Genomic DNA, 15,664 nt, shown 5'->3' with positions numbered 1-15,664 from the left:
TGTCCCCACCCCCGCCTGCCTTGTAGAACTCCAGGGCAGCTGCGAGGTCAGGTAACGTCGGTTAGGGCCCCTCACCGCATGTGACTTAACTACCTTTCCTAGAGATGTTCAGACTTCTGAAAGCTTGAAATTAGCTATTTCCTAGAAAATAGTACATTTGCAAGAACGGAACACTTGCGAGGACCCCATCCCCCGGCAGCCTAAAGTAATAGGCGTGTGGTTTACTTGCTCTTCAGCTGCTTCCCAACCAGACCTGTGGCCTCGACACTGAGGCTAAAAAACTATAAGTTTTTTTATATTTTTATCAGTGGAGCGATAACTGAATTTAAAATTTTACCTTCATCTGCATTCCTGTCTGTGTGCATACATGTGTTTTGTGTCATGATCAGAGTTCAGTTCTGATTCTTAAAATGGCAGAAACTGCACTTCCTTCTACTTGGTTAATTAGGGTTTGTTTTTTTTTTTATTCTCTCAAAAGCTTTAATGTTGACCTAATATCAGGAAAATCCAAGGATATTGCTCTCCACTTGAACCCACGCCTGAATGTTAAAGCATTTGTAAGAAATTCTTTTCTTCACGAGTCCTGGGGAGAAGAAGAGAGAAATATTACCTGTTTCCCATTTAGTCCCGGGATGTACTTTGAGGTAAGATGATCTTATGGGACAGGAAAAAGAATCCTGGGAGGAGGGGTGGGATAAATGGTCTACTTACATCAAGTCCTAGCTTAATATGTGGAGACAGCAGGTAGTTTTTGTTTATGTGGAGACTGCATTATAAAAGGGGCATTCAAAATACAATCAGTCTGAATGGCACAGCCAGTAGAATACTGTATTATTTGCCCTGGGATTCTTATTGTGTGGCCCATATTAGTTCATAGGAATTTGAGGAATAGGAATTTTAACAGGAGCCTTGCCTCAGGACTGGAAAAACACGTTTAGGATAATCCCCTGTGTACATGAGCACACAGGAACTATAAAACTGCCTGCACTCTCCGTCACGTGCCGTCTTGGTTATAGACAGCTTTAGGTGGCAGTCCTTTCTTACAGGGAGTTTGTCCTGTTTGTATATATTCAAGGAAAGAGATGTTTAGGCCCTGGAACTCGAAGGTCAGGTAACTTTTTTAGGGCCCCTCATGTTGTGTGACTTGAGGACATACCGTCCCGGGTCCCCCAAACGTGTGAATATTGTGGTGACATAACCTTTCCGAAAGCGTTTCTGGATGCTCAGCAGACAGTAGTTTCTTTGACGCGGACACTGGGTGGTTGGCTAGGTTCAGTCACTAGTTGAGGTGACGTACTGCCTCCCATGGTCATTTAGGGTCACTGATTTAGGGTCCTGCTTCTGCATTTTAAAACTGTCACTTGCTCTGGACCAGTAGGTTGAGTTTTTGAGCACTCATCAAAACCAGTTGTTAAAAAGCAGGAACACCAAGACTGAATAAAAGACAGCAGCTGGACATGAATGTGTATTCCTAAGTTCCGGTATGTGGGGTAACAGTTGTGACCTCATCGTAGGAAGGTCCCTGGAAATTGTGGATACTGGTTTGGAAGTCAGAAGCATGCAGGAGGGTGAAGTTAAAGGTGGGTTTTCCAGATGGAGGGGATGATTTGAACAAGTCCCTGGAGATGGGGAGGGCAGCGCAGGCCAGCACAGGGGTTTGTCGGCTTGGCAAGAATCCAGGTATAAGAGGCCACTTGGGGCTCACTGGAGGGAGACAGAAGTGACTGCTCCAGAAGGAAGTGGATCCTTGTGGTTGGTGACAGGAAACCAGTGACTAACCTGCTTTTTGATCTGGGCCCCACCCATGTTTGCTACTGGATTAAAATGGAAAAGGACAAAAATTCCTTTAAAATCTTTTCCTTAGTTTTCTACCTCAGGAACAGTCATTACCTCATGTTGGATTATTTTTAAGTTTCTGTAGTGATCGATTTTTCTCTGCTTCAGACTCCTGCCTTTTTAATATGCTTTTATTGAGATCCTTGGATTTTCCCATTATGCCATTACTTTGATTTTAACCAGTTATCTTCTGTTCCCTGTTGTTTCAAATTCATTTATCAGTTCCAGCTACTCGTTTAAAAAATACCTTTGTCTTGTAACTTCATCTGTGAGTTTTGTTTGTTTTAATCAAATCATGTTCTTACGAGCTGTTCTGTAACATCAGATAGTTGGGGGGGGGGGTTGGGACTGGCTTTTGCACATGGTTATAGTATCTGTTCTGCAGGAGTGCATCTTCCAGGCCGCGTGCCCTTCCTATCCATCGGTAACGCAGGGCGCCGCACCCGCTGTGTCGTACGATGTTGGTGACTGACGGACCTTCCCACTACATGCCTCTGATGCCAGCTTGTTTTCCCTTCTGGGCATGAGGCTGTTGTTTTGTGTTGAGATTTCTGTTAAATGTATGTTACCAAAGGTCCCTTCCTCCTGGTTGAAACTGGGATTTCCAGCACTGTTGTGAGGATAATGTGCTTCCAGTTACTGGTATTTTCCTCGGTTCTCTACATAGACCTAGAGCCTGTTTCTGTCCGTTCACCGTTTTATCCAAGGAATCGCCCCCAGCAGCCATTTATCACCAGTCAGAGCAGAATAAATAACATGTTTCTCTGCAGATTCAGATTCTGCCTCCGTCTGGCCCCCAGGGGTGGAGCCGGTGCGAGGCAGGCTGAGCTGCTCTTCAGAAGCTTCGTGGTGCAGGTTCACCAGACTGGTCTTTGCGGTGTGGCTGGAGAATACACGGTAGCGTGGTGGCCAGGCCGGCAGCGGGAAGTAGGAGGCTGACGTGTCAAAGTGATTTGAAAGGACCGTAGTTTCTTTTGCTGTTCATGGGTTTGTGTTAGGCAGAGACAGCTCCGAAAGGCTAGCACAGAAGGCTGACACTGGCCACAGACGTGAACTCACTCTGCCAGAAGGCCAGTTGCTCCAGAGAGCCACAGAGTCCTGAGCTTGAGACACAGATGGGAGACCGCGATGTGCGGAGCTGGGGTGGAAATGGAGTCAAGGTTGCCACGCGGCTGTGCAGTCCCAGCGAGTGCCCTAAAAGCTCTGAAATTCTCTACTGTGGCATTTGTCTAAGCTCCTGGGGTTTAAGGCCGAAGGGTCATGATCCAGGTCCCTTGGTTTCTAGCCTGTTACTTGCAGTCGGCTCCTCTGTAAGGGTCAAGATGGCTGTTTTCCTACGTCATTACGGTTCCCAGACACGGGGAGGGGAGGGGGGTGTGGGGAGGGAACGACTTCCCATTTCGCTGGGAGAAGGTGCAGTGGATGGAGGGTGCTGAGGGAAGGCAGGCCTCGGGCCCCGGGGACAGCGTGAAGCTGCAAGCATGCTCAGAGTCCCTTCCCCAAGTGGGATGAGGCAGAAGGTGCCACTACTGGATACACTTTAGTCAGAATCTTAGTAAGAAGGGACGTTAACACCAGCGGGCTGGGAGAACTGCCTAAACCGAGGGAAGCCACTAATGTTGTGTGTACTTTCCTTCCAGATGATAATTTATTGTGACATTAGAGAGTTCAAGGTTGCCGTAAATGGTGTACACAGCCTGGAGTACAAACACAGATTTAAAGAGCTTAGCAATATTGACACGCTGGAAATTGATGGAGATATTCACTTACTGGAAGTCAGAAGCTGGTAGCCGACATGCTTGCTACAAAAACTGAAATACAAAATGGCTTATGTGACACTGGCCTTGCTAAAGTGCATCTCACTATTACTGTATATATTGTTAAAATGAGCTTGCATAACAAAGTCCTCCTAGGTGTTCTGAGTCTTGCCACCCAGCGTGGCTTTGTCTAGCCACAGGGTAAGGAAATTCAAGGCAGCAACAACTGACAGCCATTATTCAGGCCTTTCTGTTCTCTCTCCCACCTTGGCTTCCTTTTTTAAATGCGATTCAGATCAATAAGTAGCTAGTAATACAGCAGCTAACACACTGAGTACTTATTTCCTGCCAGCACTGCGCTAGAAGCTGGGGATGTGTATACAGTGGAACATAATACCACTCTGCTCCCTCTTGAGCTCAGAATCTTTTGGGCTCTGCCCTCGTGTCACCAATATTTCTATAGGCATTAATTGTATAAAGTAACCAGAGACTTAGAAAAATTACTCAACTGTTAAGTCACCTATGCACGAATTTACAAGACACTATTCCTTCTCTAGCCATTGCTTTCGTAACCAGAGTTCGATCATATCCCGTAACTGAAAGGATCGACGTTGCCCTTACATTTGGCAATTTTCTTTAACATGCTAAATATCTAGCTCTGCTAGCTACAAGCACTGCCAAAGAAATAACACTATGATATCCGGACACAGCGCAAAGTCAAAAAAACGCACCGAAACAAATGGCATGAAAGTTAAGTTGATGTCAATCTGAAGGCCATGGATGTCTATACCAGTAAATGCTTACAGTACATGCACTTGGAGTTAGAGGTCTACACACACTCCACTAGAAAGTTTAAGGTAGATGATTTCAATCTGTAAAACGTATATGGGTGTAACAAAGCAATTGTCAAGATTAGATTTAATGATTGTTCATGAAATAGGCACACACTATCAGAAAATAAAATACACCGAGACCAATGAGGTAGAGAGCAGCAGTATAAAAATCTGTTGCTTGTCTGCATGCAAACAAACCCCACCTCTCTGCTCTTCTAAAGATTAGTCCCTCATCATTAACAAGCCAGATCAAAACATTGTTCTACTTTAAGTGATTAAAATCAAACCTGTATCAGCAAGTTAAATTGTTGCATTTCTGTAATTTTTTCATTATTCTTTGAAGTGAGTTGGCAGAAATTCTTTATAGAATTCTTACAGGTCAGATCTTGTCACAGGAAATTTCAAAGTCTTGGGAGTGGGGAGGTAAAAAAGTCAAGTTAGTTTGATCATTTTATCATGTTAAATTGCTATGCTGAATATGCTGCCAGGATTTAGGACTATTTTCATTACAGATTTTGGTTAGATATTATTTGTACCCATATACTGAAAAGAATACTACTACCAATCTGATTTTTTAAAAGTACTCAGTGTAGAAGATTCTGGCACGTGATTCTTTTCTATTCATGTTAATTTATCATGTTACATCTTGCCAAGCTCACGGCAGGTGGAGTGGGGGTCCCAGCTTTCATTGGGAGAATTGAAGAAAGAATCCCCCAGGGTTTTGGTTATTTTTTTTCCTTCATGTAAAACATCAGAGGGCGTGACTCAGATGGAGACTATAGGCCACTCAGGAAAAAAGCCCCACATACATGGTTTCCTCTAATTCTTAAACATACTTCACTTTTTGTTTTACGTGGAGCTATTACTAAGACGTGAGATTGATTCTTTGACAGAATACAAAACAATAAGATGTGAATTGAAAAGAAGCTATTAGCGTTTTACTGATTAATCTTATCAAAACATTTTTTAAAAGGGAGTACGCATTCCTAGCAAGCTATATCTCTACAGCTACAATTCAGTCTTTTGCTTCTCTGTCACAATTTGGCATGAAATTTCTGTACTAAATTAGAACAAAGGCTTTCAAACTAAAACCATGGGATAGTTCTTAGATATTTTAAACTTATTTTTAAGGCACAAATTAGACAAATCTGTCTTTATTGAAGGTAGTTTATTTTATTTGAGCCTTCACTTTTACCATGACATCAGGGATTAGAAAACTTCAAAGTTCCAACGTGCCTGGGTGGCTCAGTCGGTTAAGTGTCCGACTTTGGCTCAGGTCATGATCTCATTCGTGAGTTCGATCCTGCACTGGGCTCTGTGCTGACACCTTGGAGCCTGGAGCCTGCTTCAGATTCTGTATCTCCCTCTCTCTCTGACCCTCTTCCACTCACACTCTGTGTCTGTCTCTCTCAAAAGTAAACATTAAAAAAAATATATATATATATATATATATTATAAAGTTTGAAAAAAAAATTTGAAACTTTCTCATACAAGTAATTCTTGAATTACCATCAGGGGAAGTCTGACCATTTCTAATTCTGGAGGAGCCATGCCACCTAGTGTTTCTGGGCCTTTTCTATCTGTGGGTTCTGAGAGCCTATTGCCTCTGCCCCCACCAAAGACTGAAGGGTACAGAAGACAATCATAGTCCTAAGTAGAAAATGCATTCCAGAACTAATTCCCACTGTGGCCACGCACAAAAATTATGGCTGAAGTATCATCTACCCAAAATGTGAACAGTATTCCAAATAGCTTTATAGTCCAAAGCATTGGTGCTGAGTAACTGTCACTTTCTCGAAGAGCTACCTTGAATGAAATCCAACATGGATACCACGTACGTAAGATATCCCTTTACAGGAAAAGTTCAGGCTTTAACTGTCTAAAGATGAGGTGCTTTTACCTTTGAGTGCTAAAATTAACCAGGTCTGCGATACCAATAACCTCAATCAGAAAAGACTGTGACAAATGCTTAGACAAACAGCAGTCTGTATAAAAATAGGCATCGTTTACTCTTACTGCAGTTCCATACAAGGGGTGGGAGGGCAGCACGCCAGCTGGTTTCATACAGAAGTCCGCGCAGGGGTGAGGGCACCAAAAGTAATATGGTACCAAACACCCACAAATAAAAACATGAATAAATCCGACCTCTGAACAGAGTAAGAAAGCCCCGAAACCTGGAGTCTTAGAAGTAGCTCTGGAGTGGCTCCCCCAGTACGGCCTCCAGCTGCTGGACGGTCCTCTGGCACTGACGCTCCACTTCTTCACATTCATCTAAACACAAGAATAAAAACTGCCTCAGTTATCGTTAGTCTAATTCTTCAGCTCCTGCATCGTCTGGCCACCGATCAGTCAAAGGACAGAAATGAAACCTGCCCACGAAGCAGAAAGCATGGCACCCTCCTCGCAGCCCCCGAAAGAGCGGTACACAGTGGGAATCCCAACTTCTAGTGACGCCCATGCTCTAGGCCGCAGGAGACACCGGGGCATGTACTTGTAGACGAGCACTTGTCTGCTTGCCTCCTCACCCCTGCTGATTCGTGCGGCCTGGTGGCAGGGTGTTCGCCACGCCCAGAACTCTGCAAGCCTGGCCTGAACACCCGTCACACTCACTTTGTTAGTTTGTCAAAATCCTTTGAAAGCCTCTAGTTTCTTCCTTTATAAAACAGGGATAATGGCACACACATCGTGAGGACTGAATGAGATCCTCCAGGCAGAGCATGGAGGAAATGTTGGCTGGTATTAACAGGTAGCTAATCTGCTGTGATCTTATTGGCACTTCTGACAGAGTAAATCTATGGGGACTAAAATAATCATATAAATGTATGAATACAATGAGAAACCTCAATAAACGCAAAAGTAAAGGTGGTGGAGACTTCCTTGTAGACAAGTTTCAGATGATCGTGGGGTGGCCACCTAATATGGTCTCTCAACCCTACCCAAAACAAGCACCCCGCCTCCTGTCTGTAATGTGAGACGTGGAGGGGGCAGAGGATGGGGTTCTATCCAAATTTCCATGATCACTGGGCATATTTTCACAGAATTTTACTGCCATTATTTCTTAGTAGTTTAGGAATTACCTTCCATCAATTCAGCTAAGAAAGGAATGGACTCTGGTAGCAAGACAAGGTAATTCTCCTTTAGTTTTTCAGCCAGTGCTAATACTGTAATCAGAGCAGCAAATCGAACCTGAAAGAGATAAAAAGGTAAAGAAAGAGGATTTAACCCCTCCCCCCCTCCCCCGCCCAAGACTAGCACTGCTACATTTATATCTCACAACTGTCTAACTTGAGACAGGCTCTGACTTTTTAAACGAATTGGTTCCCCCTCTGTCCACTCCACTTCCATCTCAGAACACCAATTTATTTAACAACTTGGGGTCTGTTTATAATACGGGCAGCCTTATACAAACCAGTGTTTTTTAAAGTGTCCTACAGTACTGCAGGGCTTAATGTGAATACCTTTTTCTAACATTTTCCTTTAAAAACAACAATCAAAAAGGCACACACAGACTCAAGTATGTCATCAAGTTTATGTGCACTGAAGCTCATGGGCTTGCTGGGCTGTGGGCGATGAGGCCAGCCTGGCCCCCTCAGGCAGGACCCCTCCCTCCTGACTACAGTGGTGGGAGGGGCCGGGCATTCAGCACGGAATTAAAAATAATGTATTGTGACTTCCGGATCTGGGAACTTAAAAAAAGTCTGGGTGTTTCTCTATTCCTATTTCATATACCTAATTCATATATTCTCTCATATTTCTGGTCTATGGAATGCAAGCAGTGGTCTGGCTCTGTTAGTGGTTCACTTTGAAACAAAAGCTGTACTAATCCTCTTTCCGGTTTTGGACAATTAAAAAAAAAATATTCGGATAAAGCAAAATGATTTCTTTAAAAAGCCTATGAACTACCTATGTTCAAGCCAGACTTTTTCTGATATTGTACATTCAAAACAAAACATTAAGACAAATTTAATGCTATAAGCTTGTAAGAACCTACAATGTAAAATCTGGGGGTTCATGAAAATAGCCTCATTGTTCTCTCCTGTAATAAATGTTATATATTTCAAGTAATAAATCTTTTGACAAAATTCTGCTTCGGTCTGCTTTATTCACTGAGGTTCTCGTATGCTAATTAGACTGAGAACTGGTGACTGGAAATTGAGACGCAGGCAGGGGACTGTAACTTCGTTCATCCTCGCCCACGTGAGTTGAGTGTCCACCACTCCTTATTTTCCATTATTTCACAAAACCCTAAGCCTGATACACATGACAGAGATAATCCATTGCTCTAGCTCAAAGGAATGTTCTGTGAACAGACTGAAAGACAGTCTCTGGGAGCACAAAGACATTTAAATATGTCACTACTTGCGTCTAACACACCGTGGGGGTGGGGGAGAGGACTTCTATTATTTATAAATAGCCTTTAAGTAAAAGCCAAACGTTTCTCAGGCTCAAACTTCTGCCCCAAAGGGCAACCTCCGGTCCTAGAAGACAAGCAGCTCGTTTACCATGGGCCTACAGCCACGACCGCTTTGGGACTGTTTGGTTTATATGGGGAACGCACGCAGCTTCGGTGCCTGTCGACCACAGCGCCCACCTTGGGTGAGGAGTCTCTCGTCTTCAGCAGAATCTGGTAGTTCAGTGGTTTCCAAAGAGAGTCGTCTGCCATGGCCACGGAAAACTGCGCTATGCACGGGATGAGGTGCTCTGTCACTCGCTCCTGGAACCGTTCTTCTCCTCCCAGCCTGTTTTCTAGCTATGAGGGAGAGAGGGACTCTGAGCAACAAGTTTTCTGTCTGAAAAATTCCCAATGTATAAATAAACTTGTTTTTTCATATCAGCAGACTCGATGGCCAGGTGTGTAATTCTAACACTCTCTAGAGCAAATTTACCACCTTTTGGAGCCGAGGCAGACTGTCCTGGCCCTTAGCGTCACCCCTCCCTCCAGGAGAACAGCTGAAAGGCGTTCTTCCAGATGGCGGCCCAGTCCTAAAACATTCTCAATAAATCCAATTTTAGAAAATTAAAAATCTAACCATGAGTCCTTATATCCTGCCTTCCATTTGAAACCTTCAAAAGTAAAACCTGGTGTATGCCACTATGAAGATAAGTTCTGTACATTAAAAATAAAAAATTTTTGAAATAAAAATTTCATTAAAAAAAAAGCCTGGAGAAGAAAGCCCAGCAAGCTCTAATTTTAGTAGATATAAATCTAGTAAAAATTTAACAGTGAATCAAAAAGAATGAAATCTTGCCATTTGCAATAACGTGGATGGAACTAGAGAGTATCCTGCTAAGCGGAAGAAGTCAGGTAAGTATCATATGATTTCACCTCCATGTGTAATTTAAGAAACACAACAGATGAACACAGGGGAAGAGAAGGAAGAACAAGATAAAAACAGGGATGCAAACCATAAGAGACTTTTAAATACAGAGAACAAACTGAAGGTTGCTGGAGGGAAAGAGGGTTAGGGATGGGCTACATGGGTGATGGGCACTGAGGAGGGCACTTGTTGGGATGAGCACTGGGTGTTGTATATAAGTGATGAATCGCTAGATTCTACTGAAACCTTATTACACTATATGTTAACGAACTTGGATTTAAATAAAATTAACAAAAAAATTTAACAGTGATGGCAATTTCCTCATCGTTTGTCAAAAAGATGGGTTCCATGTGGTTACCTGGTCCACCAGGGGCATCATCAAGGCTTCTGCTCTCTCTTTACTGAGAAAATGCTGAGTATCAAAAAGGAAGATTTTATATAAACAGTTCAAAATAAACTGCAATAGCAAGCAGCACTTTTCAGGGTCATTGTCAGAGTCAAAAAACGCTTCATCTGTAGATGGGAAGAGTAAAAGTGAAAAAACAGTTGATTTTCACAATTTAACCTCCAATGTTTAAATTCAAATCACTATTAACACTACACTCAGAAGAATATTTCTAAAACAATACAGAAAATCAGGATGAAGACATGACATAAAATGGGCAGCTCTCGGGTAAGTGGCTCCTGTAGGAGTCAAGATTCTCAGTTTAGATCACTTAGTTTGGCAAGTTAAATTACCACTTATCAAGTGGGTTGCTTATTAGCAGTAAAGAAAACACCAATGTTAAATCTTAACATTTTAAAGTTACTTCCAATAACTTAGAGTAGCACATACCATTTACCTTACTTTTACTTCTAAGTGAGTCAGTTGTTATTAATAGGTTTTCATTCTGCTCAAGCAAAGACTTCAATGCCTACTGACTGATTATGAAGTAAAACCTTCACCCTCCTTATGCTTACTATACCTACTGTGCCTTGTGTAAGGTACACAGAGCAAAGGTATCGACTGGAGTCAGCTACCAACCTGTTTTGGAGATGTTCACCTGGTTCAAGGTGTCAGCAAAAGGCTTCACCAAGTGGCCAGCGAACAGAGTAAAAAGCCCTTTAAGTTTTTCAGCAATGTTATCTGCCAAGTTGTAAAACGTCAAAAGTCTGTCCTTCGGGGCATCCTCTGTTTTAGCCCAATCAAACAGCTAAAAAGATAAAGTAATATTAGTTTATTCTACATATCTTGTAACATTTATGTATGGGTACAAAGGAGACGTGGAAGGAGCAAGCTTACTTTAAAGAACAAGGGCCTGAACGTGACTTCAGAAAGTTTCACCACCATGGCTACTAGACAGTCAATGATACAATTTTCGGTCTTTCCAATTTCCTCCAGATCATCCTAAAAAACAGAAGATTAGCCAGATTACTAACATGCAGCTCTAAATAACTTTGGCAAGTAAAACAGATTACACAGCTAGATTTTTCTCTGGCTCTTAAACAAGTAGATAACTTTAGGATCTGGGGAAGTGGAAATAAGCTTACTTCAGAGTGCTGTGCTCGGAAGTCCAGGGCTTCCAGAAAAAACACGGTTAGTGGAGCCTGATGGGAGGTGAGCTCTTCCTTCTTCATGACCCCAATGTGCTCTTGCAAGATGCTCATAAATGGACGCATGTGCTTCTACCAGTAACACAGTAAAGAGACATGCCAATTTTAAATATTCCGAGTTCATTAGTGCGTTTATCAATTAAATAACCATCCTCTTCTTTAAGTGAAAACTTAGAAATTTCAGTACCACATCTCCCCTCTCCAAAGTCTAAAACCCAGTATGATCTAACCTTCCAGTTCTTCTCAATTTGTTTGTACGTTTTGTTGATCGCTGGCAGTAAGACTCGGGGTGACAGTGTGGTAGCCAGTGTCTTTTTAAGGGACATGATGCGGATATTAGCTTGTGAGGCAGAACCCATTCCACCAGTGATTTTCTCCAAATGAACCACCTATAGGAATACAGAAACCATGACCAAAGCCAATATGAGAACTCACTGACAATGTCTGCACACTTACAGAAGTCAACCCAGAGGCTAGCGGCTGGGGAAAGCTCGGAGCACTATCGCTTCACAGAATTCCTTTCAAAGCAGTCTTGAACATCTGTAGATACAAATGAACAGATGCCTCTTCCCCAAGTGGAGTCAGGGATGCAGGTAAATGGTGGAAGGCAGAAGAACACAGAGCACTCAGACTGATGGGTTTTTTGTTTTTAAAGAGGACAGGAATCCAGAGACCATGAGAAGAGCCAAGTGTGTTTGTTCTTGCTAAAAAATCTATCTACAAACCTCCTCAGATGTAGGGGTCCCTTTCTATAAAAAGTCTACCTTCAAGCCCTGGATACAAGAGTGTGTGAATCAGCTAAATTATTTTCATCACGGCAGTTGAAGCTCCTAACCTCATAATGGCAAATGACCAGTACAACAGAACAGAGTGAGGATCGTTCTGGGGCACTGTCAGTTAGAAATGCCCCTTGCCCACTGCCGATGTGCCAAGTAACCACTGAACAGCAATAGAGGGATTCTGATTTTGAAAGACACCTTAGGATTAAAAAACCCTTTACATTAGAAGCAAATAGGACACACAAGTTTCTGCAAGTAATTAAAGGCAGCTCCAGCCCAACACGAACGATCTCATGGAGGGGAGAGAAAGGCAATAAAACACATTCTGCAAAATCAAAAAAGAGATGAGCCTTATAAAAAGAAAGCGATGACCATTTCAACGTCATGACCAAGCAGGAGGGATGATGGGAGAGAAAACGGGCATAGCATGTTGAGGTACTGTGGGCTCACCTGGGACAGGACACCTTCTAGGTAAGGGCTGATGAAATGTGGGAGGGTCTCCACAACCTTCTGCAGGGCCGCCAAAGCACTAAGCAGATAGATCTCACCGGAAACCAGCTCACTGGTGTTTTTCATTGTTGTCAGCAATGATGGCATCAGGCTAGATATAAAAAAGCAAGAGTTTGAGAGTAACTTTAAGAACAGAGAGGGGCGCCTGGGTGGCGCAGTCGGTTAAGCGTCCGACTTCAGCCAGGTCACGATCTCGCGGTCCGGGAGTTCGAGCCCCGCGTCAGGCTCTGGGCTGATGGCTCAGAGCCTGGAGCCTGTTTCGGATTCTGTGTCTCCCTCTCTCTCTGCCCCTCCCCCATTCATGCTCTGTCTCTCTCTGTCCCCCAAAAAATAAATAAACAAAAAAGAACAGAGAATGGAGAAGTCACTATGCAAAACTCCTAATAACTGTGCCCGCTACATCATGCTATGTCACAGCCGACAAAACGTGTCTACACATTTTATGAGACTCAGAGCAAGAAACCTCCCAGTAGCATTGTTACTCAGTCATTTTAAAAAATAACAGGGACTTTCAATTTAATGCTTCCTACGTGTTAGGCGCTGTGCAAAAAGCCTTACGTGCACCCCCCACCGGAATCCCATGAAGTCGGTCTGGTCTCGGTTTTAGAGATGGCAAAGCTCTAACAGACCAAGTAAGCTGCCCAGGGTTGCACAGCTAGAAAATACCAAAGCCAAGGGGGAAAGTCAGGAGCATTCAACTCTGAACCTGGGCTGCACGAGGCAGCTTTTGCCCAAACAGATGGAACACCCATCGCGGGGCTTCACCCCTTGTTTCCTAGTTACAGCTGGCCAAGGGGGAGTGAAAAGTGGAAGGCAACAAACATCATAAAGGAAATTAGAAAGCTTTTAATTAGTGGTTTTTAGTTTGAAGAAAAAATTAAATTTTTAACAAATCTAATCTTATGTAACCTCTACTGAGAGGCAAAAAAAAAAAAAAATTGCTAAGGTATTATTTTTCAATTTGTACCAGAAACCCCACATGATGGCTCTTGTTCCAGGTCCTAATCAGCATACCTGGGAAGCTGAGGGATGGCCAGCGCCTCCAGGGTGGAGGTCACCTCTGCCACACACAGCAGGGCACTTCCCAAGACATTCTTCTCTTCTTTTGTTTCTGGTGCAATCAGTTTCACAGCAGTGCTCAGCACGGGGACAAAAGGCTCTGGATTTTCTGCACCAAAATTCTTACATAAAAGCTTTAGAGTATATAAAGCTGTCTGTCTGTTTATTGCTTGTTCTTCCGTCTTTTTTTTATGCTGCACAATGGCCAAAAGGACTGGAACCAGTTTTAGGAAACGATAAACCTGAAGAGGTCAGCCAAAAATTTTAAATAATTAGAGCTGCAGAGAAAACATACTAGTCCGTCTTTTCCATTTTTTACTGCTTGCGACTGCCTGAGGCCCTGTGCCACACGATTATACACAAGCAACTGTTTCTCTATCTGCCTTCTTCACCACTGAGCCAGCGTATGTGCTTGTGACCCATTTGGGACGTATTTACGTAATGCATCCACTGGTCTGGAGTAAAAGAGGATTAGATCATGCTAAAGCTAAGACAACGTAGGGTCCAAATGAGCAACAACTCTATTAGGCTGTGATTCCATTCTAAGAACTCTTATCCCAATTCCTATTAGAATTAACATCACATTTTAGAAACACGTCTACTGGCATCATATTCAAATACTACTATACTTATTTAAATCGTAGCACTCAGGGAAGCGACAAACTCAAGGGAGTTAAAATGCAGCTCTTTGATAAAGCAGAGTGGTGAGTGGGTACGACGGACGGTCTTCACTTACAATGGTCTTTTTCCAGGATGTATGCTGCTGTAGCTTGTTGTTCAAAAGATCCAGTGCTTTCCGGCGGACAGATGGCAGCGGGTTACCCAGCAGCCCTCTGATCACAGCTATGAAGGTTTCCGTGGGCAGCAAGGCATTGACCTGGACAGTAGTTTTACATTGAACAAAAAAAATTTTAAAAAGGGAAGATCCATTCAGATTAAGACTGATTTCTATTTGCTGCATACCTTCTAGGTTCCAGGCAGTTTATGCCCTTTTAACTTCTTACACTAACCTTTCAGGTAGACATTACTAACCACATTTAAAAGGAAACAAAAGAAGCAAACAAACAAGAAACGCCGATGCTAAGACTAAGTGAACTGCTCAAAGTCTTATAGCTAGATTTTGAACAGGGATCCTAATGTCAAGGCCAGTGATATTTCTAATATCCCACATACTCTATCTAAAAAGCTATTTTTCTTCTATTCCACTGCATAAAGTAGAATATTATACAGTATTAGATGACTCAATCTTAAAGTATCATTTTTAGTGAAGCACATGCTCTCATAATTTGTAGGTAAATAATCATTTTCAGATGAATTTATCTCCAGCCATGAAGAGACTCTTTTCCGAGAAAAATGTGAGCTGCATTATGGTAAGAAAAACTATCACTAAGTTTATTCCTAAAGTAAAACTTTCTATCAAATAGTTTCACGATGACATAAAAACAGCAAAACACAGTGGATGGGGAGAAATGGAAGCCTACCTTATCTAACATGTCGTAAGCTTTACTAAGCAGTGCCCGCCAAAACTTCACAGTTAGCTTGTCTGCATTTTTCTCCATGGACTGTGCTACAGCATTAATATAGCCAAGAACTGTTTCTAGCAACCTAAAACAAAGGAGGCTTATATGAGAGTTCTGTCCACTATTCTTCCAGCATTTTGTTAAAAAGTTGGAAATTATTTCCAAATAAAAATTTTTTAAAAAATTTAAAAGGTAACATACCTCTGTTCAAGGCCTTTTAAAACCTGAGGACCACCACTTTCAACCACCTAATTTTTAAAGAAAACATCATCAGAGCAGTATGCAAGCTAGATATAAAAAAAAAAATCATTTGAAGTATATACAGTGAAACTCATCTGTAAGACTATTCAATTCAAACCTCCCAGGGACCGTTTTCTGACCGTACAATTTAATCAGGTTGAGACCTTCCCCATCAAACTGTAGTAACTCTATTCCCTTTTGTTATTCTACTCACAGAGT

General features: G+C 42.5%; 2 protein-coding genes across 12 annotated transcripts in view; one reads left to right on the top strand and one right to left on the bottom strand.

Annotated features, from left to right (window-relative positions):
• Positions 1-4,731, top strand: part of LGALS8 (galectin 8) — a 35,432-nt gene extending 30,701 nt beyond the window's left edge. For all 11 annotated transcript variants that reach the window (XM_040464974.1, XM_040464981.1, XM_040464973.1 and 8 more), the window contains 2 exons: positions 479-644; positions 3,477-4,731. In XM_040464974.1, coding sequence (XP_040320908.1) covers positions 479-644; positions 3,477-3,626 — 316 coding nt within the window. In that variant the 3' untranslated portion in view covers positions 3,627-4,731. The remainder of the gene's footprint in view (positions 1-478; positions 645-3,476) is intronic.
• Positions 4,732-6,409: 1,678 nt separating this feature from the next.
• The window catches only part of HEATR1 (HEAT repeat containing 1), a 50,185-nt gene continuing 40,930 nt past the window's right edge, over positions 6,410-15,664 (bottom strand). The window contains exons 33-45 of the mRNA XM_040464972.1: positions 15,407-15,453; positions 15,167-15,290; positions 14,422-14,562; positions 13,641-13,927; positions 12,567-12,717; positions 11,568-11,726; positions 11,275-11,409; positions 11,027-11,131; positions 10,769-10,937; positions 10,103-10,257; positions 9,018-9,176; positions 7,504-7,612; positions 6,410-6,697 (exon numbers count right to left, since the gene is read on the bottom strand). Coding sequence (XP_040320906.1) covers positions 6,609-6,697; positions 7,504-7,612; positions 9,018-9,176; positions 10,103-10,257; positions 10,769-10,937; positions 11,027-11,131; positions 11,275-11,409; positions 11,568-11,726; positions 12,567-12,717; positions 13,641-13,927; positions 14,422-14,562; positions 15,167-15,290; positions 15,407-15,453 — 1,830 coding nt within the window. The 3' untranslated portion in view covers positions 6,410-6,608. The remainder of the gene's footprint in view (positions 6,698-7,503; positions 7,613-9,017; positions 9,177-10,102; positions 10,258-10,768; positions 10,938-11,026; positions 11,132-11,274; positions 11,410-11,567; positions 11,727-12,566; positions 12,718-13,640; positions 13,928-14,421; positions 14,563-15,166; positions 15,291-15,406; positions 15,454-15,664) is intronic.

This window comes from Herpailurus yagouaroundi, unplaced genomic scaffold, assembly GCF_014898765.1.
Source record: "Herpailurus yagouaroundi ecotype Mexico unplaced genomic scaffold, PumYag 530, whole genome shotgun sequence".
Taxonomy (NCBI): Eukaryota; Metazoa; Chordata; class Mammalia; order Carnivora; family Felidae; genus Herpailurus; species Herpailurus yagouaroundi.
The sequence above is the reverse complement of the archived record's forward strand: the minus strand, read 5'-3'. Positions and strand labels throughout refer to the sequence as shown.